This window comes from Chelon labrosus (assembly GCF_963514085.1).
Source record: "Chelon labrosus genome assembly, chromosome: 22".
Lineage (NCBI taxonomy): Eukaryota > Metazoa > Chordata > Actinopteri > Mugiliformes > Mugilidae > Chelon > Chelon labrosus.
This window is the reverse complement of record NC_140355.1, coordinates 12,167,423-12,188,807: the sequence shown is the minus strand read 5'-3', so window position 1 is coordinate 12,188,807 and position 21,385 is coordinate 12,167,423. Positions and strand designations below refer to the sequence as shown.

The 21,385-nt window shown below is 43.3% G+C and overlaps 1 protein-coding gene across 1 annotated transcript; it reads left to right on the top strand.

Moving 5' to 3' along the window:
- The first annotated feature begins 790 nt into the window (after positions 1-790).
- Positions 791-17,758, top strand: ssh1b (slingshot protein phosphatase 1b). Its single transcript, XM_084572588.1, has 15 exons — positions 791-877; positions 2,397-2,434; positions 6,388-6,488; positions 7,906-7,970; positions 8,470-8,591; positions 8,695-8,763; positions 9,201-9,266; positions 9,800-9,994; positions 10,307-10,400; positions 10,662-10,790; positions 11,403-11,449; positions 11,766-11,912; positions 12,423-12,623; positions 12,733-13,375; positions 13,477-17,758. Exons 1-15 carry the CDS (start codon positions 797-799, stop codon positions 14,110-14,112), a joined length of 2,634 nt encoding a protein of 877 aa, XP_084428714.1. The 5' UTR covers positions 791-796; the 3' UTR covers positions 14,113-17,758.
- Positions 17,759-21,385: the final 3,627 nt, after the last annotated feature.

Sequence of the window (21,385 nt, the reverse complement as noted above, 5' to 3'; positions counted from 1 at the left end):
GAATGAATGAATGTCTGCCATTTTACAGATAAAATTGTGTTTATTAAGAAAAATAAGCAGAATTAACTAAGCAATGAATGATAAAATATTTTGGTAATATAAAGTCCAAATATCATCTTAAGCTGGCAAAAGAGTGCAAATTTATTGTATTTTAAGATGAATATGTGCCTTGTGGCTGGATAGAAGAAGGCAGTTTATGGCATTACTTCATATCCTATAAAATTTTATGAATATTCAGGCTTTATATATCAAAACATGATCGATTAACTGAAGAGGGAATCGACGTTTCATAACAAGAGCAGAATATAATTGTATATGGGAGTTCCTAGTCTGGCCTGTCACCTTGACAACATTGGCCCAATGACAGCGCACACGCGAACTAGGCCAGCCAATCAGAGGCGTCCGCCAAAGCTGCATGTCATTTCTGCCCGGGCTCGCAACCTGCACCGTGTTTTGTTTGTCTGTCTGCGCACCGGGGATGAAACCGCGGGGTCCGCCGCCTCGGTGCAAGCGACGGAACTCTGTCATCACTTTCCGCTCATGAGGACTCCGGTAACCGCAGAAGACGCACGGAGCAGGACCGAAAGGGAGCACCACCACCGCCGCCGCCGCCGCTGCTGCTGCCGCTGCCGCCGCGGAGCCAGGTGCTGCTGGATGAGAGTCTGACTAGGCATTTTCTCCCCGGTGACAGAGACTATCTCAGCCGCGCATCTTCCAGGATAGGCGCTCCTCCTCCCCTCCCTTCACCTCCTCCTCCTCCTCCTCTCCTCCTCTCCGCGACTGCAGCCCACCGACCATGGCCCTGGTGACACTGCAGCGCTCTCCCACCCCCAGTGCAGCATCCTCGGCGAGCACGACCAACAGCAGTGCGGGGGAGGTGAGTGGGGGAAAGCCGGGGCTGGGTCTTTGTGTGCGGCGCGGTGCGGTGCGGTGCGCGGAAACGCCAAGAATGCGCTCTCTTGGAGCCTCTATCAATGCATTATGTGCGGCGTTTAATGCACAGCGGGATAGGCTGACCTTACTTCCGTCATTGCTGCGTGCGCTATGAACTTGCTGCGCCGTGGCATTGTTAGAGCAGAGAGTTGTTTGTGGCAGCGGATTTGTAAACAAAATCCTGCAGAGGGGGGGAGGAGGAGGAGGAGGAGGAGGGGAGGGTGGGCTGTAGGGGTTTAGCTGTGAAGACAAAGTGCTCATTTTGCTGCTGCACAAACATGCTGCTGCACTCAGGTTGCTCTCTCTCCCTCACTGTTGTTGGGTTTTTGTTTTGCGGTGTCGTTAACTCTAAAGGGTAATTGCAGCTGTTGTTATGTGCAGTGAGAACCACAGAGCAACTCAGTGAAGTGTCTTTGAACTTAATCTCAGAAAAAATAAAAAAAACAACTGAGATACATTTGCGTAAAGATTGCGGTTTGCTGCAACTTTTGAGAAATACAACATCCCTCTGTTGCCACAATCTCAACCTCAAGTATATGCAGCACCACAGAAGAAATAAAAGGCAGTTATTAATCACAGAATTAGTTCAGTTTCAGAAAACAATTGGAAGTTAAATCCCACATGTAAAAGCCGACATCTTATCAGCAGACTTATGTCGAATATATAGATCCTGGTGAAATCATAACATCTTAGTGCTCCAGTTTCTTGTGGATTATGTGCTCCGAAGCAGGCTGGCCAAACAAAAATAAACTGTGGCATTCCTCCTTTCAGGATAAGTGGGTGGTTTGGATCCCCGTCAGCGTTACCGCTCACTATTCTGCAAGAGGCAGCCTTGTAGAAAGAAAGAGTGTGATGTTTGGATGCGGGTTTTTTTTTTTTTAAATGCTGAATTTGTTCCATTTGAAGGTAGGATTCAGCCTCCTTCAGCTCTGTGGGACAATCACAGCAGATGAGATCACGACACTGGCTAGAAAGGAGCAGCAGATGGCGCTGGGGTGCTTCATCCCGACTGCTGAACATCACCAAGAACTTTCTGGTTTTATCAGACTGCAGCAAAATGTACTGGTGATGAAGATTAAAGTACAGTAGGGAGGAAAGTTATCTCACGGCCCAACTAGCGGTAACTTCATGAGCACACCGTGTACCCTGTAAGCTTTATAATACTGCTATTGTACTACATGTAATCTCCTCCTTTCCTTCGTTCTCATTTTCCCACCTCCCTCTTTTTTGTCTGTCACTCACTGGCCGACCTTTAAGCAGATGGGTCCCCCTCACATGAGCTGCTCAAGGTTGCTTCCTGTTCAAGGGGAGTTTTTCCTTTCCACTGTCGCTTTGGTCCTTAATTGCTCTTTAAGGTTTAAGGTTCAAGGTTCTGCAAAGCGTCTCGCCATCAGCCAAACGCCTACTGCTGTCATTTTACCGCTGCAAGCTTTAAATTCTCCTCTTTGTTTTTTGTCTTTTAGGATTTCGGAAGTGACGATGACAGGAAAAATAATCAGAGGTAAGAAGCCTGCAGGGTTACGAGGACGCATTTACAAAGAAAAGTACTGCATTTCTCACTTCGCAATGTATACTCAATTGCCAGTTCGTTAGGTGCACCAGTGAAATCGAATGCATCATAATGTAACAGTCCTGCAGTCCTGTTATAATGTTCAGTTTATGTTCAAACAGTGTAAAAAAAGTGGCGGTTCAACTGTGCGATCATTTCGGAGGACGTGGTTTGTGTTGCTGTTAAACACAAAAGTGTTTCCGTTTTTTAGCCTATCACATTGACTAATATGGAGCTGTCAAAATAATAGAAACATGGTACAACACAGTACAGTTCAGTAGTACTGCAAACCACAGCCTCCAAAATGAAAACACAGTTAAATCGGCAGCTCTCTCTCTGTTAATTTGTAGACAGTTGTTGGGATATTTTATATTTTTTTAGATTTTATTTTATGCCCCGTGCAAACTTGACACTCGAATAGACTTCAGCTTACTTAATATTCTTAATATTAATTTCAGATTGATTTATTACTGTCAATACATTCACCATCTTGAATTGTGTGCTGAGACTTAGACTGTTAAAGACCCACTTTGCCTGGCCTATTAAAAGCTATTTTGGCAAGCTGATTGTCTTCTCCTCAGGACTAGGACAGTATCAGTTTGCCAGCTTATTTTCTCTAATGGCTTGTTGTTTCTCACTGTTGTACTGGATAAAAAAAACAACTGTAAGAAATGTTGATTTAACGTGACAAGGTTTAAAAAATGTCTTTTGTGCTCAGTTATATAATGAAGAGTACAGAGACTGTTGCTCTTTGTTGTCACAAAGCTTTTCTTTAAACAGCTTGACGTCACGAAAATCACAATTTGTGTCAGCAAAGCTCTGGCACAGACTGTGTCTTTGTGTTCCTTGTGTGTGTGTGTGTGGATGTGTTGCAGCTGAAACAGCCATGTCATGCTTTGTGTTTCTCTGATGCCCATATTCATCAGTGTAGAGTCGGGGTTTAGGATTCTGCATGTCAAACTTGCAACTGACGCCAAGTAACATTTCCACCTCCCGCGCGCCCTGGCATGAATGATGGTATTGTGGCGGAGCGTCGCATAGGGAGAGCCGATCGCCGTGGAGAGGAGACGGGCCAGCCAAATGCGAGCGGACCCAGACGGCGCAGGCTTCAAGGCTCGAGATGGATAGAGAAAAGTTGTGGGAGGGAGAGAGGAAGGGACGGAGCGAGATGAAGTTGAGCTGAAATGAGCCAGAGGAGTCAGAGGAATGCGCAGGTGTAGAAGACAGGCGGACGCATGTTGGAAAAAGCGGATTTTTTTGGATGAGTTTTTCTAAGAAGGCTGTAGATAATAGAACCAAGAGGATGCATCTGGTTGTGAAATCTTCCCATAAAGCCATGTTCACCGTGCTGCCTCACTTTGTGGAGAAAGCTGCTCTGACTCGGACGGAGATCTGTCGCATGTAAGTTCTCTCAGACTTCTCCAGCGGACACTTATTAGAGAAACCGAGCATGTAGCGCCAGGATGGGACGTCTGGAATCTGTGATTAATTTAATCAAACGGCATTAAAACTCACATTTGAAGGCAGATTTAGAATCATGCGTGCAGCCAAATGCATCTTAAAGTCTTTAATTCTGGCAGCAGAAGTTGAGCTGTCGAGCCTTTTCTCTGTTGTAGTGTAGATCTGTTGAAGGGAAGTTGTTGTTTTTTCCGAGCTTCGTGTTATTTCAGCACTTCAGGCCCCGTAGTTAATTTTCCCCCTGTCATGTCCAACGATAGCACACAGCAGTGGAGCTGAAACAAAAGGCCCTGTGATGCTCCCACTCAGTCATACCAGGCTTTGTGTGTTTTTGCTTGAGAGAGGAATGAGACTGTGGTTAAACAAAGCTGCGCTCTGTTCTGTGTGAGAAAAGACGCGATGGAGCTCTCCTTCGGTGCAGCGCAGTCATGACCCGGGAGTGCTTCATTCAACATAGGGGGACGTTTCGAAGCACATGGGATTGTTTGGTCAGCAATCACGTGGAGTGTGGTCATCGTGTTATGTGTAAAGACAAGGGGGCTGGATCAGGACTCTTTTGTCCTGCTCAATGAACCAATGAGGACTACATGAGTACACAAACTGCACCTGGCTCACTGTATGTACCAAAAGCAGCTATTTCATATGCTTTTGTTATATAACTTTGTTCTTCCCTTGTGTGATTCCAACTCAAATGAGAAGAAGATGGTTGTCATTATCCTCTGAAAGCAAACGAGCAAACCATATTTAAGAAGAGGTTGACAAATTCTTTAATGTTCCTACTTTCAATTTTAAATCGACTCTTCTCGAAGGCGAAGTAAATAACATTGACCATCTTGTCGATTCTGTTCTGCTGAGAAACTTTTGGACCTGGCATTTATGTGGATGTTAATTAGACATGTTCCACCCACCTAGACCAGACCAGGCACCCCCACTCCTTGATGGCAGCAGCCATCCCCAGCAGGATGCAGCCTGACACAGACACACACACAAAATGATTTAGGAACAACTTAAAAAAACATGAAGAACAGCACAAGGTGTTGACCTGGCCTCCAAATTCACTAGATCCCAAACTAATCAAGTATCTGTGGGATGATCCACAGAGGCCCTTCCCATCAACCCATAGGACCCAAAGGCCCCCACTAACAACAGGGTTCCCACGCGTCCTGGAAAACCTGTAAAACCTGGAAAATGATTGACCAATTTTCCAGTCATGGAAAACATATGGAAAATGAGAAAAAAGGTCAAATGTCCTGGAAATTATTAAGTTATCCTGGAAATTATTTATCCTCCCCCTGCCTTCTGAGCGAATGCAAACGGGTTAAAAGTTATGCGCATGCATGTCTTCTGGGCAACATACGGCACAGAGCTTCTCTGCTTCTAGCCAGCGCACCGCCCCACGTGACACTACCAGCAAATCAAATTTGATTTTGTCGCTAGCTTTAGCAGAGAATTTCTGGCTTTAGCGACTTTTCAGACCCCGCGCCTAGAGACAAAACTCGGGACTACAGTAAGTTGAAAAGTGCCAGTCTCGCTAGTATCATTCCAAAGAATGAGCGGGACAGGGGAATGTATTAGTGTATGACATGATAACTTGTCTCTGTAGCAGCTGAAAATGTCCTGGAAAAGTCCTGGAAAATAATTTCAGGTTAGGAGTGGGAACCCTGAACAACATTCTGTTGCCAGACACCACAGGACACCCTCAGAAGGCCCATGTCCATTCTCTGATGAGTCACAACTGTTTTGGAGGCACAAGAGAGACCCTCACTATATTAGGAAGGTGGTCATAATGTTATGCCTGATTGGTGTATGTTTTTCAGATAATGGTTTACAAATAATAATAATAAAATAAGAACAGGATGCTAGAATACATGGACAAATCGATGTGGCTTTAGTTGCTTCTGAAGAGCTTGCACATGTGGGAGGAACACCTGGGTAGCTAGTGTGTAGTTTAATTTTGGTGCATTTTGAATTGACTGAGACAGCATTGCTTGTGCTTGTACTTGCACACGTTCAAGTCCGTCATGAGAAATACTATAGTGATGCCCATTTCTTCTTCCCCTTTCAGTCTAGAACTAAGATGTGTTGTGGTGTAGATCATGTACGGAGCGAGGGCACATGGTAGGATTTCCTCCTAACTGATGTGTGTGAGCTGGTCAATGAAGAGAATCTGAAAACAATGAGTTAGCTTGTCACGGCCGGAGCAAATGAAACGTGAGCACTCGGGCTTTTTAACTATGTCTGTACCTGTGAAAGCCTGTTGTAGCAGCGGCACATGTCCCATCACTCCTCTCTCTCCCTTCAGTCCATCTTGTTATGAAACTGCAGGGCGGGTCCTCTGTCTCCTTTGAAACATAAAGCATTGCACTGATTGTTGTCTCTGGATTTTAGGATTAATATGCACTTGTCCAAACCTCTCTGAATTTATTTTGCACTTACACTTTTTGCAGCCTCAGCGAGAGCTTCTTCATGGTCAAAGGAGCCGCCCTCTTCCTCCAACAGGGTGGCAATGCGCAAGAACCAAAGACGCCAACCCACCACAAACACGCAGGTAGGAACAAATGGAACCACATAAGAAGCTTTCTTCTTTTCTTTTTTTTTTTTTTTGCCCTTATCCTTTCTACAAACAAGCTTCAGACAAAAGGAACATTGTACTTTCTCTCTGTGGGTTTGTCTGTTTTTCCGTGTTGGGAGCCATTACCTTTTTTTTTTTTTTTGGCGTGACCTGAAGTGACCTGCAGTTGAACAGCAGGGATGCCAAAATGATCAGCACGGATCTCAAGCCGTTTGCCAACAGCTCTTTCAAAAAAATATAGAGGTCTGGAAATGCGTTTGAAGGAGACATTTAAACGTCCTGCAGCTATAATAATGTTGAGAATGACTGATCTTTGCGCTCTATACTTTATTTTCTTTGCTGATTTAATGCTGTTTTATGCCATTTTACGGTCTCCAACATTATTGTTCCCTGTTGAGACTGGTGTCATTTGAGGACACGGGCAGAAAAACCCCATAGTTCAGCACGGATAGCAGGTTACAGGGTTAAGATTTGTCTTCATTGAGAGAAATATGTAACATATTTCCTCCCACTGGGAAAGGAAATCAACAATGAATGCACAATAGAAGCAGCTGAATGCCCAGTTTGTAGATGACCTTTAGGTTTTTTCTTTGTTCAAAAGTCCAGAAATTGTGTTGATTGTGAGTGAATGAAGTGTATCTCATATTTTTTTTTTTTGTATTGGTAGTCTGATCTTTGTTTAATTCAGTATTTACTCCTCAGTACTTTGGTTGTCATGCAGTGCTCATTAAAGCATAGGTCATGGTGGTAAGAGATCCCGTTTCTGTGCCAGGATAGGTGACCTCCAGACTGTGGTGATGACGTTAGAACAGTTTGGCTGCTAAACTCCAGTTAATTGGTCTAGTTAATCTTCGTGTCACACCATTGGCAGCTTTTCCATTCGGGTAATCATGTTTTGGTATTGTGGTGCAGCGTTGCATAGGGATTTTTTTCCACCACAGCGTCAGGCTAGCTGTTAGTGATATTGCTATGAATGTAGTCCAGTCAGCAACGACCTGTTTTAGTCGTGGTCATAGAACTAGTGAGTCATTCTGGATGTCCTGCATCTTAAATGAAATGTGACGTAGAAAATCAGATGATTGTGATGAGTCAGTTATTTTTCATTTATACCTTACGTCCTACTGTGCTGAACTGATCAATGGTAGCCATCTAGTGGTTGCTGATGGTATTGCCACCCGAGTTGAACAGCAAAAACTAATCGTTCAAAGCAACATGACAGTATCTAGTGAACGTGCTACTAATTTATCTGTTGAATGGGCCATCTTAGCCGTCGTTGCCAACCGTTGCCCTCCCCGAGAGATTTGGACGGCGCCGCCACTGAACTATATTAACCTAAGCTTCTTCACGGTGCACTCGTCCAGTCATCTAATCTGTCTCAACTCTTCACTTCCAGGTGATTTACCTCAACACCTGCAGGTCATGTTCAAGATCCTCCGGTCTGAAGATCGCATTAAGCTGGTCAGTATACCTCTGGGGTGATCTAATGTGTGTGTTTATCAGCATTTATAAACAAGGTTTGACTTCTTAAATCTGAGTTTGTAGCATAGCATAGGATTACTTAGAGGAGACTTAGAGGTTCCTGTGCAACATGCACTGAAATTTAAATTAGATTCAGTGAAACAGGACACGTCTTTTGTCTGATAGTTAAACTTCTGAAATTCAAATGTCATATGTACAGTAAGACATTCATCTTATTTAAATGTTATCTATTGTATTATGCTTTATTGTAGCGTGTCCTTCCCTTCTCTAAATGAACAGAATCTGAGCGAAACCATGCCGGGCACAACAAAGCAAAGTATTTTTATATCTTGAAGCCTGTCTGGATGACAGTTGCCGTTGCTTAGTCTGCGTCACTTCCAATAGCAAGAATAACAACAGAATGTAGGCACATTGTCAGTGATGTACACAATAATTTAAGGCAACATCGATTCAGACAAACTCTCCTTTTGCTGTGCAGGCGGTGCGGTTAGAAAGCGGATGGTCGGACCGAGTGCGCTACATGGTCGTTATCTACACCAATGGCCATCAAGATACAGAGGAAAACGTTGTCCTGGGAATGGACTTCACAGACAAGGACAGGTAATTAATCGCTCTCTCTCTCTCTCTCTCTCTCTGCAGCTTTACATTTTTACTACATGTTAACCAGACTGTTTTTTTAAAATGATATTCTTATGATCTGCAGTAAAAGTTGCTCTATTGGGATGGTGCTGCCACTGTGGAGTGACACAAACATACATTTAGATGGAGACGGGTAAGTTTCAGTGTGTTCTTTCGTAATTAATCCTGAAATCAGGCGGTGGAATATACAATGCACACAACTTCTACTGGGAACTTTCATTAAAAATCCAAATACATAATATGAATCAGTTTTAAATGTGAGGCACGAGTCTCATGCGGATGACATTCAGCCAGTTGTATGTTTGGCTCATCCTCAGCATTTTAATATTTGCTGCCCTCCAGTGGCAGAGGAGTGGATTACACACTTTTTTTTTCCTCAGTGTGTGAGAGCGGTTCTTGCTGACCTGTTAACATTGTCACAGCCTCTGTATGCTGGAGGAATGTTCCACTGTTGTGTGTCCTGAATAGTGAACGCGCCCCGTCCCGTCTGTGCCCCCCCATCGCTCTTCACCCTCCATCCAGCCTTGTACTGATCATCCCTCTCCTCTTCTTCTTCTTCTTCCTCCTCAGAGGCTTCAGTGTGACCACGGCAGGGCGGTCACATGTCTTCAAGCCTGTGTCTGTGCAGGCCATGTGGTGAGTAAGTTCTTCATGTTCACCTGGGAGTACTGTCCTGTGTTCAGAGTCGTGTGTGCTTTGAAAGGACAGGGTGAACACATTGTTGATACTGGATGGATGCTGTTTTTGGCTTTTGATTCATGTATGAGTTGTGTATTTATGTACAAAATAAATCAAAAGCCCTTATTCTTTTTATTATTCAATAGATTTCTATTAATTTAATTGAACTAGGTTGATTTCACAGCACACACACACACAGATTGCGTCTAAATGGATCCTTAAACCTTTCAGAAACGTTCAGCTTCAACAGTAATGCAAAATAAAGTCTATTTTAGGTCAAAAAGTCTTGATTTTATTGGTAAAATGGCAAACTCTTGACTATTTCATTTTAATTTCCCACTAAGTTCATCACTACAATGAACTTCCTGATCTAAATTGAGCATTAACGTGCCATCTGCTGGTCAGTTGTCAGAAGTACCGCTAAATAAGTCTGCCTGTGTTTTTAGTTGTAGGGATTGTTGGTGGTCAACGTTCGCTCTCTGTTCTTGCAGGTCTGCCCTGCAGGTCCTCCACAAGGCATGCGAGGTGTCCCGCCGCTTCAACTACTTCCCAGGGGGCATCGCTCTCACGTGGATGGCCTTCTATGAGAGCTGCATCACCTCCGAGCAAAGCTGCATCAATGAGTGGAATGCTATGACCGACCTGGAGACCACCCGGCCAGACTCTCCCACCATGTTCGTAGACCGGTGAGGCCCCGCAGACGGCTTCGTGTGACAACAGAAACAGTTTTAGTCATGGTCAATGATTTCTGAGGCACTTACAGTACTAACACCGGATCAGGATGTGGAAGAAGATTTAAAACCGTTTCCATGTCTGATTAAGACCTTATTGTCTCATTTAGCTCTAACATGTCCATGTCTTATCAATAAAGTACATTTAGGTTTTGGACAGCCGCTATTGTTCTCCTGATTCTCCCCTTTGTCCTCAGCAGTGGTAACATGTTTCACTGTTACGCTACTTTTCATTCAGACATTGACGTACTGACTTGTTATGTGCAGGCCAACTGAACGAGAGAGGACAGAGTGTCTCATTAAAGCCAAACTACGCAACATCATGATGTTTCAAGACCTGGAGAACATCACGTCGAAGGAGGTATGCGCCACATTAACGCCGCCACTATGTGGGTAATTTTAGATCTTTTGATATTAGATAGTAAATGACACGTTAGCAGAAGATGAGAATCAGCTGTTTCATGTGTACAGTTTGAATACGGTTGTTTTTTTTCGTGGCAGACCCTCTGATAGAAGACATTATGTAAAGTCCTGAGTTCACTTTCATGCATTTTGCTTGTTGAAAACAAAACTACTATGTCTTATTGTGGAAAGTGAATTTGTAACTTTATCTTGTCCTCAGATCCGTAACGAGCTGGAGCAGCACATGAGCTGTAACCTCAAAGAATACAAGGAGTTCATAGACAACGAGATGCTTTTGATCCTGGGACAAATGGACAAGCCCACACTTATATTTGACCACGTTTATTTGGTTAGTTGTTTTTTCCTTCTCTTTTTACTTAAAGGGGAACTACTGTTTTTTACAACCTGGACCTTATTTCTGGCATAAAATGCGGTCGTTTACTCATCCGTATAACTTTTGTGTAATTTGTAGTCCTTCAGGAGATATTTAGATCTGCGTATATCCACATAGTGGGAGTGACTGGGGCACCGAGCGCGCGGCGCTCACAGATGACATCATCCAGGGTCTGTAGAGCAATCTACAGTCCCCGGATGATGATAACAGGTAACTCCGGACTCAACGGGTAATAGCACTAGCATACGATAACAAAATATGGGTGAAATAGAGTTTTGCGGCAGATAATGCGTTATTTAGAGGCTGCGTTTCAGTGCCCCAGTCACTCTCACCATATGGATATACGGTGATCTAAATATATCCCGAACAACTACAAATTACACAAAAGTTAAATGGGTGAGTAAAAGATCGTATTTTATGCCAGAAATAAGGTCCAGGTTGTAAAAAACAGTAGTTCCCCTTTAAGACCTCCTTTAACTGTTTTAATATTGCACTCTTATATTAAATTGCCAGTTAATTTAGCCAACCAATTGTTCCAATTAAGGTTAGGCTTTTATTCCTCTATAGGGCTCCGAGTGGAACGCTTCCAACCTGGAGGAACTGCGTGACTGCGGGTGAGCTGATGGCATTAAATGAAAAAAAAAGCCGTAAAATCCAGTGTTTGATTTTTAAATATCACATGAAAATTTATACAAGCTCAAGTCTTGAACCGGGGCCATTACTTCAGGTTAGGACACGTATCTGCACGCTGTTTTGAGAGCACCCAGTAAATTTAATAAAGTAATATTTCAATCTTACAGTTTCCGGGTTTGGCAAGCAAAGAATAAAATACAGTTTAAAACAGATGCACATGTCTGCATAGCTCTCTGTCAGTTTAATCAGTGCAGCAGCCATTGTGAAGCTAACGTGCTGTTGTTGTTTTGGTTGCAGGGTTGGTTATATTCTGAATGTTACCAGAGAAATCGACAACTTCTTCCCGGGGATGTTCTCTTATCACAACATCCGCGTGTACGACGAGGACGCCACCGACCTGCTGGCCCACTGGAACGACACCTACAACTTTATTGTCAAGGCCAAGTGAGACCCTACACGTAAAATCAAACTGATTTTTGTCTGCATTGGACAAAATATAAATGACAAACTGTAATATCAGGCTCTCAGTCATGAAAGAAACGTTTACGGCAGAGCTGTGCTCCGGCAGCACTTTGTTATTAATAGATGGAGATTTAGTTTTTAGGCATCACAGTTTGACTGACTCACGTCATTCTCCTCGAGTGCTGGGGCTGCGATCACGCTGTTTTTTCTCCCACCTAAATGTAACACATGTGAATTGTGCCAGTAACGGAGATGTGAAATGGTGCGATCAGTCTGGTTGCTATGCAACAGTCTGACTGTATTCACTTGAGGTAAAAAGGATGTTTGTAAAAATAAAAATGGGAAATACCAACCCAAGACATGTGGAGTGCGCATAGATGTATTCTGAGACCCATGAACAAAACACTGTCATGTGCTAATTTTAATGACTACGACACTGAACTGTTGTCAGCTATTTTCGTCAAATGTTTGCTTTTTTCCCCTCTCTAATAGGAAGAATAATTCCAAGTGCCTGGTGCACTGTAAGATGGGGGTGAGCCGGTCTGCCTCTACAGTTATTGCCTATGCAATGAAGGAGTATGGCTGGTCTCTGGAGAAAGCCTACAACTTTGTCAAGCAGAAACGGAGCATAGCTCAGCCAAACGCTGGTTTCATGAGACAGCTGGCAGAATATGAGGGAATCCTGGACGCCAGGTAAGCACGTCCGAGGGTCTGAGTCAGGTTTGCACTTGCTAGCAGTGGTAACACACATGCTGCTGACAAGATGCCCGTATGTTATTTTTTACCTTCTTTACCTTCACAGCAAACAGCGTCACAACAAGCTATGGAGGCCTGGCGCAGATGAGGAAGGATCAGATGATCTACAAGCCTCTGGTCACTGTGCTGGTGGAGAGGAAACACCGGTGCTCAGAGAGGAAGAAGCTTGGGGAGGCTGCGGGGCGTCTCCATGCAGGGGCATGGGTCTGGAGATGGAACCTCTAGACTCTCTTAACTATAATTATTACTTCAGACGTTTGTCTGACTCTGCACTGGACAGTGAGCCCTCCACTCCAGTGCGGGGTCCCCCTCTGCTCGGTATGGAAAGAGTTTTCATTGAGATTGAAGACGTTGAGAGAGACGCCCTGTTGGAGGACGAGGGTTTCCCCATGGCCCATTTAGCCCTGCCTGGGGAGGGCACGGCAGCGCAGACATGTGGGCGCCTCGATCCCCTGGAAGACATGAGACTGAGGCTCGAGTTCAGTACGTTGGAGGAAGAGGATGAAGAAGAAGCCAAGAAAGAGGAAGCTGAGATGGCGGCCTTGGCTCAGACGCCTGGAAATTCTGACGGGAAGAAAGCGGGGGAGGAGGCTGAGAGGAGTGAGGAGAGCCGGTTAGGCTTAGCCAACCTGAACACCAACAACAGCAACCGCCTAGCCGCCAAGCGCAGCTGTCCTGCAGCTTTTGACGTGAGTTACACCTTTTGGTTAAGTGTCTTTGCCGCAGTTTTTGATGATTAAACCGTTTTCATGTCTGACCAAATGTTCTGTTCCAATCTTTGCTCATTCAGGACAGCGCTGGTGCAGGAAACCCTTTAAAAGTGAAGCCCTCCTATCAGTCCTGTAAAGACTGCATACGTCTACCCCAAGGACGGCGTTGTGACCGTCCAGCAGGAGGCCGTTCGCACCGCCTTAACCCCTCCCGACACTGCACTGTCCCCTCCATATGCATAGATCCACCCGGGACACATTTTGCTTCCACCCCAATCCTGCAGTCTCTGCCAACCCCTTCAGCTCTCCCGCCGAACCTGGTCCAGCCCTGTTCTTATGTCTACCGCTGTTCCACCTGCACCCCCGCCGTCCCATCTGTCTCTTTGACCAACCACCAGAAAACGGTGTCGCCCATGAACTGTGAGGAGATGCCTCCTGACCGCGGCCCAGCGGACACGGACGACATGGACGAACCGCAGGTGGGAGAGCAAATCCTAAGAGAGAGCACTGATGCCTTCAATGTGACTGAAGCTCAAGGTTTTAAATTACACCCTGGTGGTACAGTGGAGCTCCCGCAACAGGCTCTGGCCCAACTGCAAATGCCGGGACTGGGGATAGAGTTTAGTCTGGAACTGATGCGACAGAGGGCAGAGCAGCTTGAGAAGCTGCCGAGCATGGCCATGGAGGGCCAATTCCCAGTGGGGTCCCTTCCTTAATGCGGCGGCTTGAGCAGTGATGAGACGGAGGAAAGTGGCTTACCACTGCCTCAACCACTGTGACAGCTGTGAGATATTAGATGACCACTGCTTTGGTGATGTAACACAAACGAAGGTCTGCGCTGACCTCTGCTGTAATGTCTTGGCGTCATGGCTCCATTTGAACAAGCTGCAGCAGCGCTCTGAGTGCCCCGTTACAGACCGCTGGCATTAGGATGCAGATGACGCTGGATGTTTTCACCATGCGCTAAAGGCCTGGATGCTTTTGGCCAAGCTGAGACGGAAAAACTTTCTCAAGTCCTTCACCTCTCCTTCGGACGTGATTGACAGCCATCTTGGCTCTTTGCACCTCCCTGTCCCGTCCTGCATACAGGATATCCCCAGTGGAGATGAGCGTTAATCCTGCCATTTTAGCTTCAGCAGACAGGTTTTGGCAAGACATCGGTGGTTTGTAAGATCTAGCTGTTGTTTCTTTATGATTCCTGAGAGTGCTAACCTTAGCACATTAATGTTGATGAAAAGAAAAATACCCGAAGTAACACGCTTCTGTCAGTGTACTGTGTGTTTTCAGTCCTGCTCATCAACAGTATTCATGGAGGAGCTCAATGAATATTTATAGCTGAGCCTGTTCGACCGCATCTACTCGCTCCTCACTTTTCCCACCGATACGTTTTCCCCTGCTGCAGCTGCTTTTGCATCACGAGAGGGCATTTCATGTGAAAGCATAATGATTTCTGAACCATACGCAAGCCTTTTTATGCCTCTTTGTAAAGCGTCGTACCTCGGACCACAAGTATCTCAGACTGTTTTGGTCAAAGACTGTTTTGTTCTCTCTGCTCAGTGGCTGGTTCACCCTGACCTCCTCCTCCAATAAAGTTAATGTAATCATGTACTTAAAGCGCTCAGTTTAGCCCACGCATGACTTTGCAGTGTTACAAAAACATATCTTCAACGTGTTTAGACGGAAAAATATTAAGCCTGTCTTTTGATTTTCAGTTTGTGTTTACAAAAAGAAAACGTTTGCCATTTAAATGACTGATTACAATGTAAGTCGCAAGAAAAATGTGCATTAGTTCGTTAGAAGGACGATACATTCATTCAGCTGAACCAAACTCTTTGTTTTAAGCCTGAAAGAATGATAGAACGAAAGAGCACAGGAAGACATTACAACATTCAGACATTAAGAAACACGCATGAGCTTAAATTTAACCTTCTGATGTAACCAAAGCCATGTCATGTTGCCATATCGCGCTTTTCGTACCCAGTCGGCATCTGGGCAGCTATTTATCTCAGAGGCTCCCATAATAAGCACCTGTTTTAACTTTTCAGTCACTTATCGAATAAAACTACCTTTCCCTAAACCTAAAAATATTTGCAAAAGCACGCAAATCACACACAAACAGATTTAACACTTGAGCACAAGTCTAGCATCTATTCACACAGTGCACAGACATATTTTAGATCCAAACAGTAGCTGCATTACGTTTAATTCGCTTAAGCAGAAGTAGAGACACCAAAATGAAAAAAAAAAAACACAGAATGCTTTAAGTAAGTAGTTACATCCTTTACTTGCAGTGTCCTGTGGAGTCCATTCACATGAATTGTTTAGTTTCTTTTATCTATAATCATCAGACATTACAATCTTCACGTCTTACGTAGATTATTGGTTTTGTACGATTTTTGTTTGAACCGTTTCCGAAAAATTGTGCCACCGATCCAAAGTTGCTGTTTTTCCCTTTGTTTGATGTTGCGTTCTTACTGTTTTTGGCACGCTGGGTGTGCTGGAATCGTACCGAACGATGCCTGTTTGGATGCAAGAAAAGCACATGCAAGATACATTACTGTGTTCAAAGACCGGGGTGCTTCAGGAGAAATGAAAACTGTGCAAAGAATGAATGCAATTTACTGTTGTTGTGGGTTTTTTTTTTTTTTTGTCGTTGTTGTTTTGCAGACTTTGCTTTCTTTGATTAGATGAGTAGAAACAAACAACAATTCATCCCCTGTTCCTTCTCCCTTAACTGAATTCAAGAGAGCTGCAGGTTTGCTCCAGTAATTAGATTCAGATACTTTGGTTCTTTCCTTCACGTGGCCGCTTCAGCGTTTTGTAATACAAGGCACTTAAAGAAAGCTGTTGGCAGCCACTGATACCACACACATATGTAATAGAACCATTTCACCTGGAAAAGATTTGCAATTGAGAAATGTTACGAAGTGGGAAGCTTGCTGTGAAAGACAGCCTTCTGCAAGTTTATATTAGGGAAAACATAAGCATTCTTGCCAAACTTAAGATCAAAACACTGATGACAAGCTTGTGTGTGTTAAGATATAGCCATTAGCTAGTTAGCTTAGCATACGCTAAGAGAAGATAATCCACAGACTAGCACATCTCAACTTCACTAATCATGTTGAATCTCATTTGTTACCTCTAGACAGAGCTAGCCTGACTTTCCTTCATTTCCCAGTCTTAATGCTAAGCTAAGCTAACCGGCTGCTTCAGTTAATAGACAAAGCCAGTCTCGTCATCTAAATCTTGCCAAGAAAGCAAGTAAAACATACTTCGCCAAGTGTCCCAATACTTCTTTATTATAAATATGATTTCTAATTTAAGCCAGTTTCTCATTTAAGCTCGTATGTTTGACTGCTTGCTTCACGTTTTGAATTTGTTTTTCGTATTTAAGTGCCTTAACCTCGGCCTTAGCTCTGTCATGAAGTGTCACAGGCTTTGCAAGGTTTCTGTCAGCGTGTCGACGGTCTGCCTTTTTGTACATTATTTACTTCCCCTCACCCCCAATAATAACCATCCTCCTTGCAATGTATAACATAAGCACATAATATGATGTATGCAAACACACATAAGCTCATCCACGGCCGCCTCCTCTCCATCAATGCACACATACTTTGATGGACTTCCATTTATTAATACCCTATAATAACACTGTATTTGTTTGATATTGTGGAAACTTGTGGTACATTGTACTGGTTCAATAGCGGGCTGAAGAACCTTAATTGCTGGAATGAGAACTATCATTTACATTAAAATACTAGATAGGATGGATTTAAGTCTTTGAAATTTAGCAGCCTGTATATATATTTTTCTCTCTACAATTTGCTACTTGAGTACATTAGCTTGCAGACGTGATCCATAATTTAAAAAGCACTGATACCGCTACTGTGTATTGAGAAGTAATTAAGTTCTCGTGTTTGTACCACCACCACTACCACCACCCAAAAAAAATGATTAAAAAAATAATGCTTTGATCATCTCTAATTTAGGCAAATGTTTTCAGGCTCTATGAAAAACGGCAATGTTTGATTTTTCTATCGCATTAGTCCCAGGCAGCAGGCATCACAATGACAATCCTATTTACGAGCCAAGCCTCAAGGACATTAAGACATATTGTAAGTTAAAAGGGGTCCAGGTATTTATTGAGTGTCTTTATAGGTCAGCCCCTAAGCATTTGAGCTTGAAACGAGTTGAAAATGTAGAAAATGTAAAACCTCCCTGGGAGTAAAGATTTTTTTACATTCATTGTTTTTGTTTGTTTGTTTTTTGTTAACTTTTGTGTACTGTACTGTACATTGCCAATGTTCATGTGTATGCACTTTTTTTTTTTTTTTTTTTTTTTTTTACATTTTGTTAAAATGGTGTCCAGTCTAATGTTTATCATGGAAATAAACAATTTCCTGTGCATAATATGTTTGATCAGTTAAGTTTCAATTCAGTGCAGAGAGTTTGGTGTCTTAAAACATTTTGGACAAAAAGAGTTTGAAAATGTACTTTTTTGCAAAGCATGTACATTGGTGATAAGAAACAAATCAGCCTGCTTCTGGCTCTCACTTGCCGTTCTAGTCAAATGGACGCAGCAGGAAGCCCTCTTATTGAATTAGTCAAATGAGGTCCGTCTGACATCATGGGGCAGGTGACAGCACAAGGAGAGATCTCCCAGAAAGACTAAAGTCCTGCAGGACGACGGGCAGGCAGTGCATCCGTCTGGAACATCAGCCTCTGTAAGTATCTACCTGCTCTAATCTGTTACCCACCGGGCGTTTAGATGCTCATATGTTAGTGTAACGGCCGATTAGAGAAATTTAAAAAAAAAAAAAAAAAAACTGCAGACAGTATAAATAAGAGTTTTAAGTATTGATTATTATGGCAAATGCTACAGTAACAGGTGAAAACGTTAAAGGTCAGTTACATTTTCTATATACAGCTGTGGTTAAAGTATAATAAAAGTCGATAGTTTATTGTGAGCTTGCCTGAATTTATCATGCCACGTTTAAGTAGCAGCAGCACATTTATCTTTTTATGACCGTACTGTGCTGCCTTACAGAAGGCTAGGGAAATCATGCTGCAAATTGTGCATCCGAATATCATCCTGTTAAATTTGAATTTGCGCTGCGTTACTCAGAGAGTTAACTCTACAAAGGACAAACTTAGCTGGAAAAAAACAAAGCCTATCCTGAGACCGGGCTAATAGTTTGGATACTTGAAGTCACAAGTCTCTTATAAACTGTGTGCTTACTATTGGAAGCATGAGAGAAATGGGACATGGAAAGAGGGACGGAGAGAGAGAGAGAGAGAGAATGAGGGAGGGAGTTTAGCAAGCCAATGTCACAGATGCCTCCCACTGTTGCCATTATAACACATCCGTCTCAAAATAACACTTTAGATGCAGTGAGGCTGCAAGTCGACATTGGACTGTCAACCTCATATCAGAAGGCCAGAGCTGTCGTTGATCAGTGGTTAAAAGACGAAAGTGCCATTGCAGAAATTTCATGAACAGACATTACTGACATTACTAATTTCCTACACATAGACATTTAAGCATTATGCGATAAGATTCATACCAGTTCCTCTTATAAGTTATAGCCATTAGCCTGTGAGTTTAGCTTAGAAGATAAACGATGATTGTCGTCAACATGATGTCCAGGTGTTGCAGTTAATATGCTACTATATTTTGATATTCAAATTATAATAAGATTTTATCTAAATTATTGTCTTTTGTTATGGAATTAATAAGGCTACTCCACAATCTCTCCACAAATCTCAAGGCAACTAAAGGTTGGGAGAACCAGAAAAATAAATTACAGATAAACAGGAGCCAAGCTTTAAAGGGGAATTACCGTTTTTTACAACCTGGACCTTATTTCTGACATAAAATACGATCGTTTACTCACCCATATAACTTTTGTGTAATTTGGAGTCGTTCGGACAATATTTAGATCCGCGTAGATAACAGGTAACTCCAGACTCAACGGGGAATAGCACTAGCCTATCATAACAAAATATTGGTGAAATGAATGAGTTTCGCGGCAGATAATGTGTTATTTAGAGGCTGCGTTTCGGTGCCCCATTCACTCCCACTATATGGATATACGCATATCTAAATATCGTCCAAACGACTCCAAATGACACCGAAGTTGTATGGGTGAGTAAACGATCATATTTTATGCCAAAAGTAAGGTCCATGTTGTAAAAAAATGGTAGTTACTCTTTAAGGAGAACCGTTTCATTTATGTGCATATTTGTTGTGAAGACAAGCCAAAAGAAATGAATAGTCACTTAATGCTTCTCAGGCTTGAAACAGCTCTTACTCAACGTTCAACCAACAAAATTATTATTATTTATTAGGAGGGAAAGTGTTCATATGGCAGCTCAACACTTTTTTTCTATGACCTAGCAGGATAAAGCCTAAATCGGCTACTAGTGCAGTCAAAGTATACCTGATTCAACAACACGTTTGTTCTTCTCCCCTGCGTTTACAGTAGTTGTTTGTTTGTAAGCTAAGAATACCCCTTCCACATGCCACTAAAGCCAGTCGAGCTGTTTTTCCTTTGAGATAATCTCTGTCACACCATCAATCATGCCTGTGGTTAAACTCTGTTCTCATCAAACAATTCACTTCAGAAGTGAAAGCGTTTGTGACTTGAATCACGTATACCGGGTGGCCTTTCTGCAGTCGCCGTCACCACAACAATCATAAACATTCAGATAGACTTGAGGGAGGCACTCACGTAGCACAAACACGCCTTGTCTCCAGCAGTAATTGACTGTGCGTGATGTCTACATAACGGACATGTTTGTCCGGAATGAATCATTAAATTTACAAATCATACAAAAGTGATACAAATTCAGAACTTAAATTAATTTAGTTTCAAAGGACATAAAAACAATCTTCAGGGATTTATGGTTCTTCACGTATTTGTCGGCAGATACCAGATTATATTTGCTCTGACTCTTTTGTCTGACCTTGGCACCTGGCAGCTGACCTCTTATCTAACATGTCTTGTTTCCTTTTTGGCCTCCTGACTCACTGGCAGCAGTCAGACCTACTTTAATTATAGCCACCACAGCATTCCTTTCCGACAGAATAGGACGAGATAGAAAGAGAGGCCTTGGGAGGGCAAGGGTGGACAGTAGAGAAAAGTCCAAGATATACTGACAGCGATGCTTGTTGTGTTATTTAATTTATGGGATAAGAAGGCAGGGCATCCTCATTATGTCATTGACTCACTTATAAATATCCTGCTGTGTCTTGACATGTGTGTTTCCCCGTTCCCTAATGCTAAGACAGAACAACAGCCATGGGCCAGAAGCTGGAGAAGCTGTCTGAAAAAGATGAAGAGTCGCTGGATAATTCAGACTGGTCAGAGCAAACAGGAGACACACAGCAGTCAGAGGTTGCAGAGCAGGACGACAGCAAAGATCAAGATGATGCCACTTTTGGGACCCCTCCAAGTACTGGCAGGATTAGAGGGATCACTGTCGGCAGCCCGGCCACTGGGCACACAGGGGAGCTCACAGTCACCCCTGCACGTACAGACCCCCAAACTGGGCAGCCAATCAGGTCTTTGGGCAGGCAGGCGAACACCAGCAGAGAGTGGGTGGGTGGAGACAGGGAGAGTGTCACTCATAGTGTAGAGGAGTCAAAAACTAAGGAGTCAAGACAAACTTCAAACAAAAAGCAAGGCTCTGAGAGCAAGGCTGTGGCCTGGACGAGGACGACAGCTATGGAGGAGCAGAAAACTCAGAAGAAATTAGAAACTGACCATTGCAACTTAGGTCCTGAGACTCAAACCGAGAGTCTAACAGCCTCATGCAATCCCACTAATGAGGAAGGTTTTGTAGTGCTGGAAAAGGATGAGACTTGGACGCCATCTGATAGAGGAAATAACACTGTTTTCGGCCACAGGATAAAAACAGAGAAGCCTGGATCATCTATTACGGGAGGAGATGAAAAAGACAATTCTGATACCTGCAATAATGACAGTC

Bases quoted from the DNA above. Each gene is read 5' to 3' on its own strand.
- ssh1b (XM_084572588.1), top strand. From the start codon at position 797: ATGGCCCTGGTGACACTGCAGCGCTCTCCCACCCCCAGTGCAGCATCC. The intron at 7,971-8,469 runs GTCAGTATACCT...TTTGCTGTGCAG, and splicing joins CTGAAGATCGCATTAAGCTG to GCGGTGCGGTTAGAAAGCGG. The intron at 8,592-8,694 runs GTAATTAATCGC...TATGATCTGCAG, and splicing joins GACTTCACAGACAAGGACAG to TAAAAGTTGCTCTATTGGGA.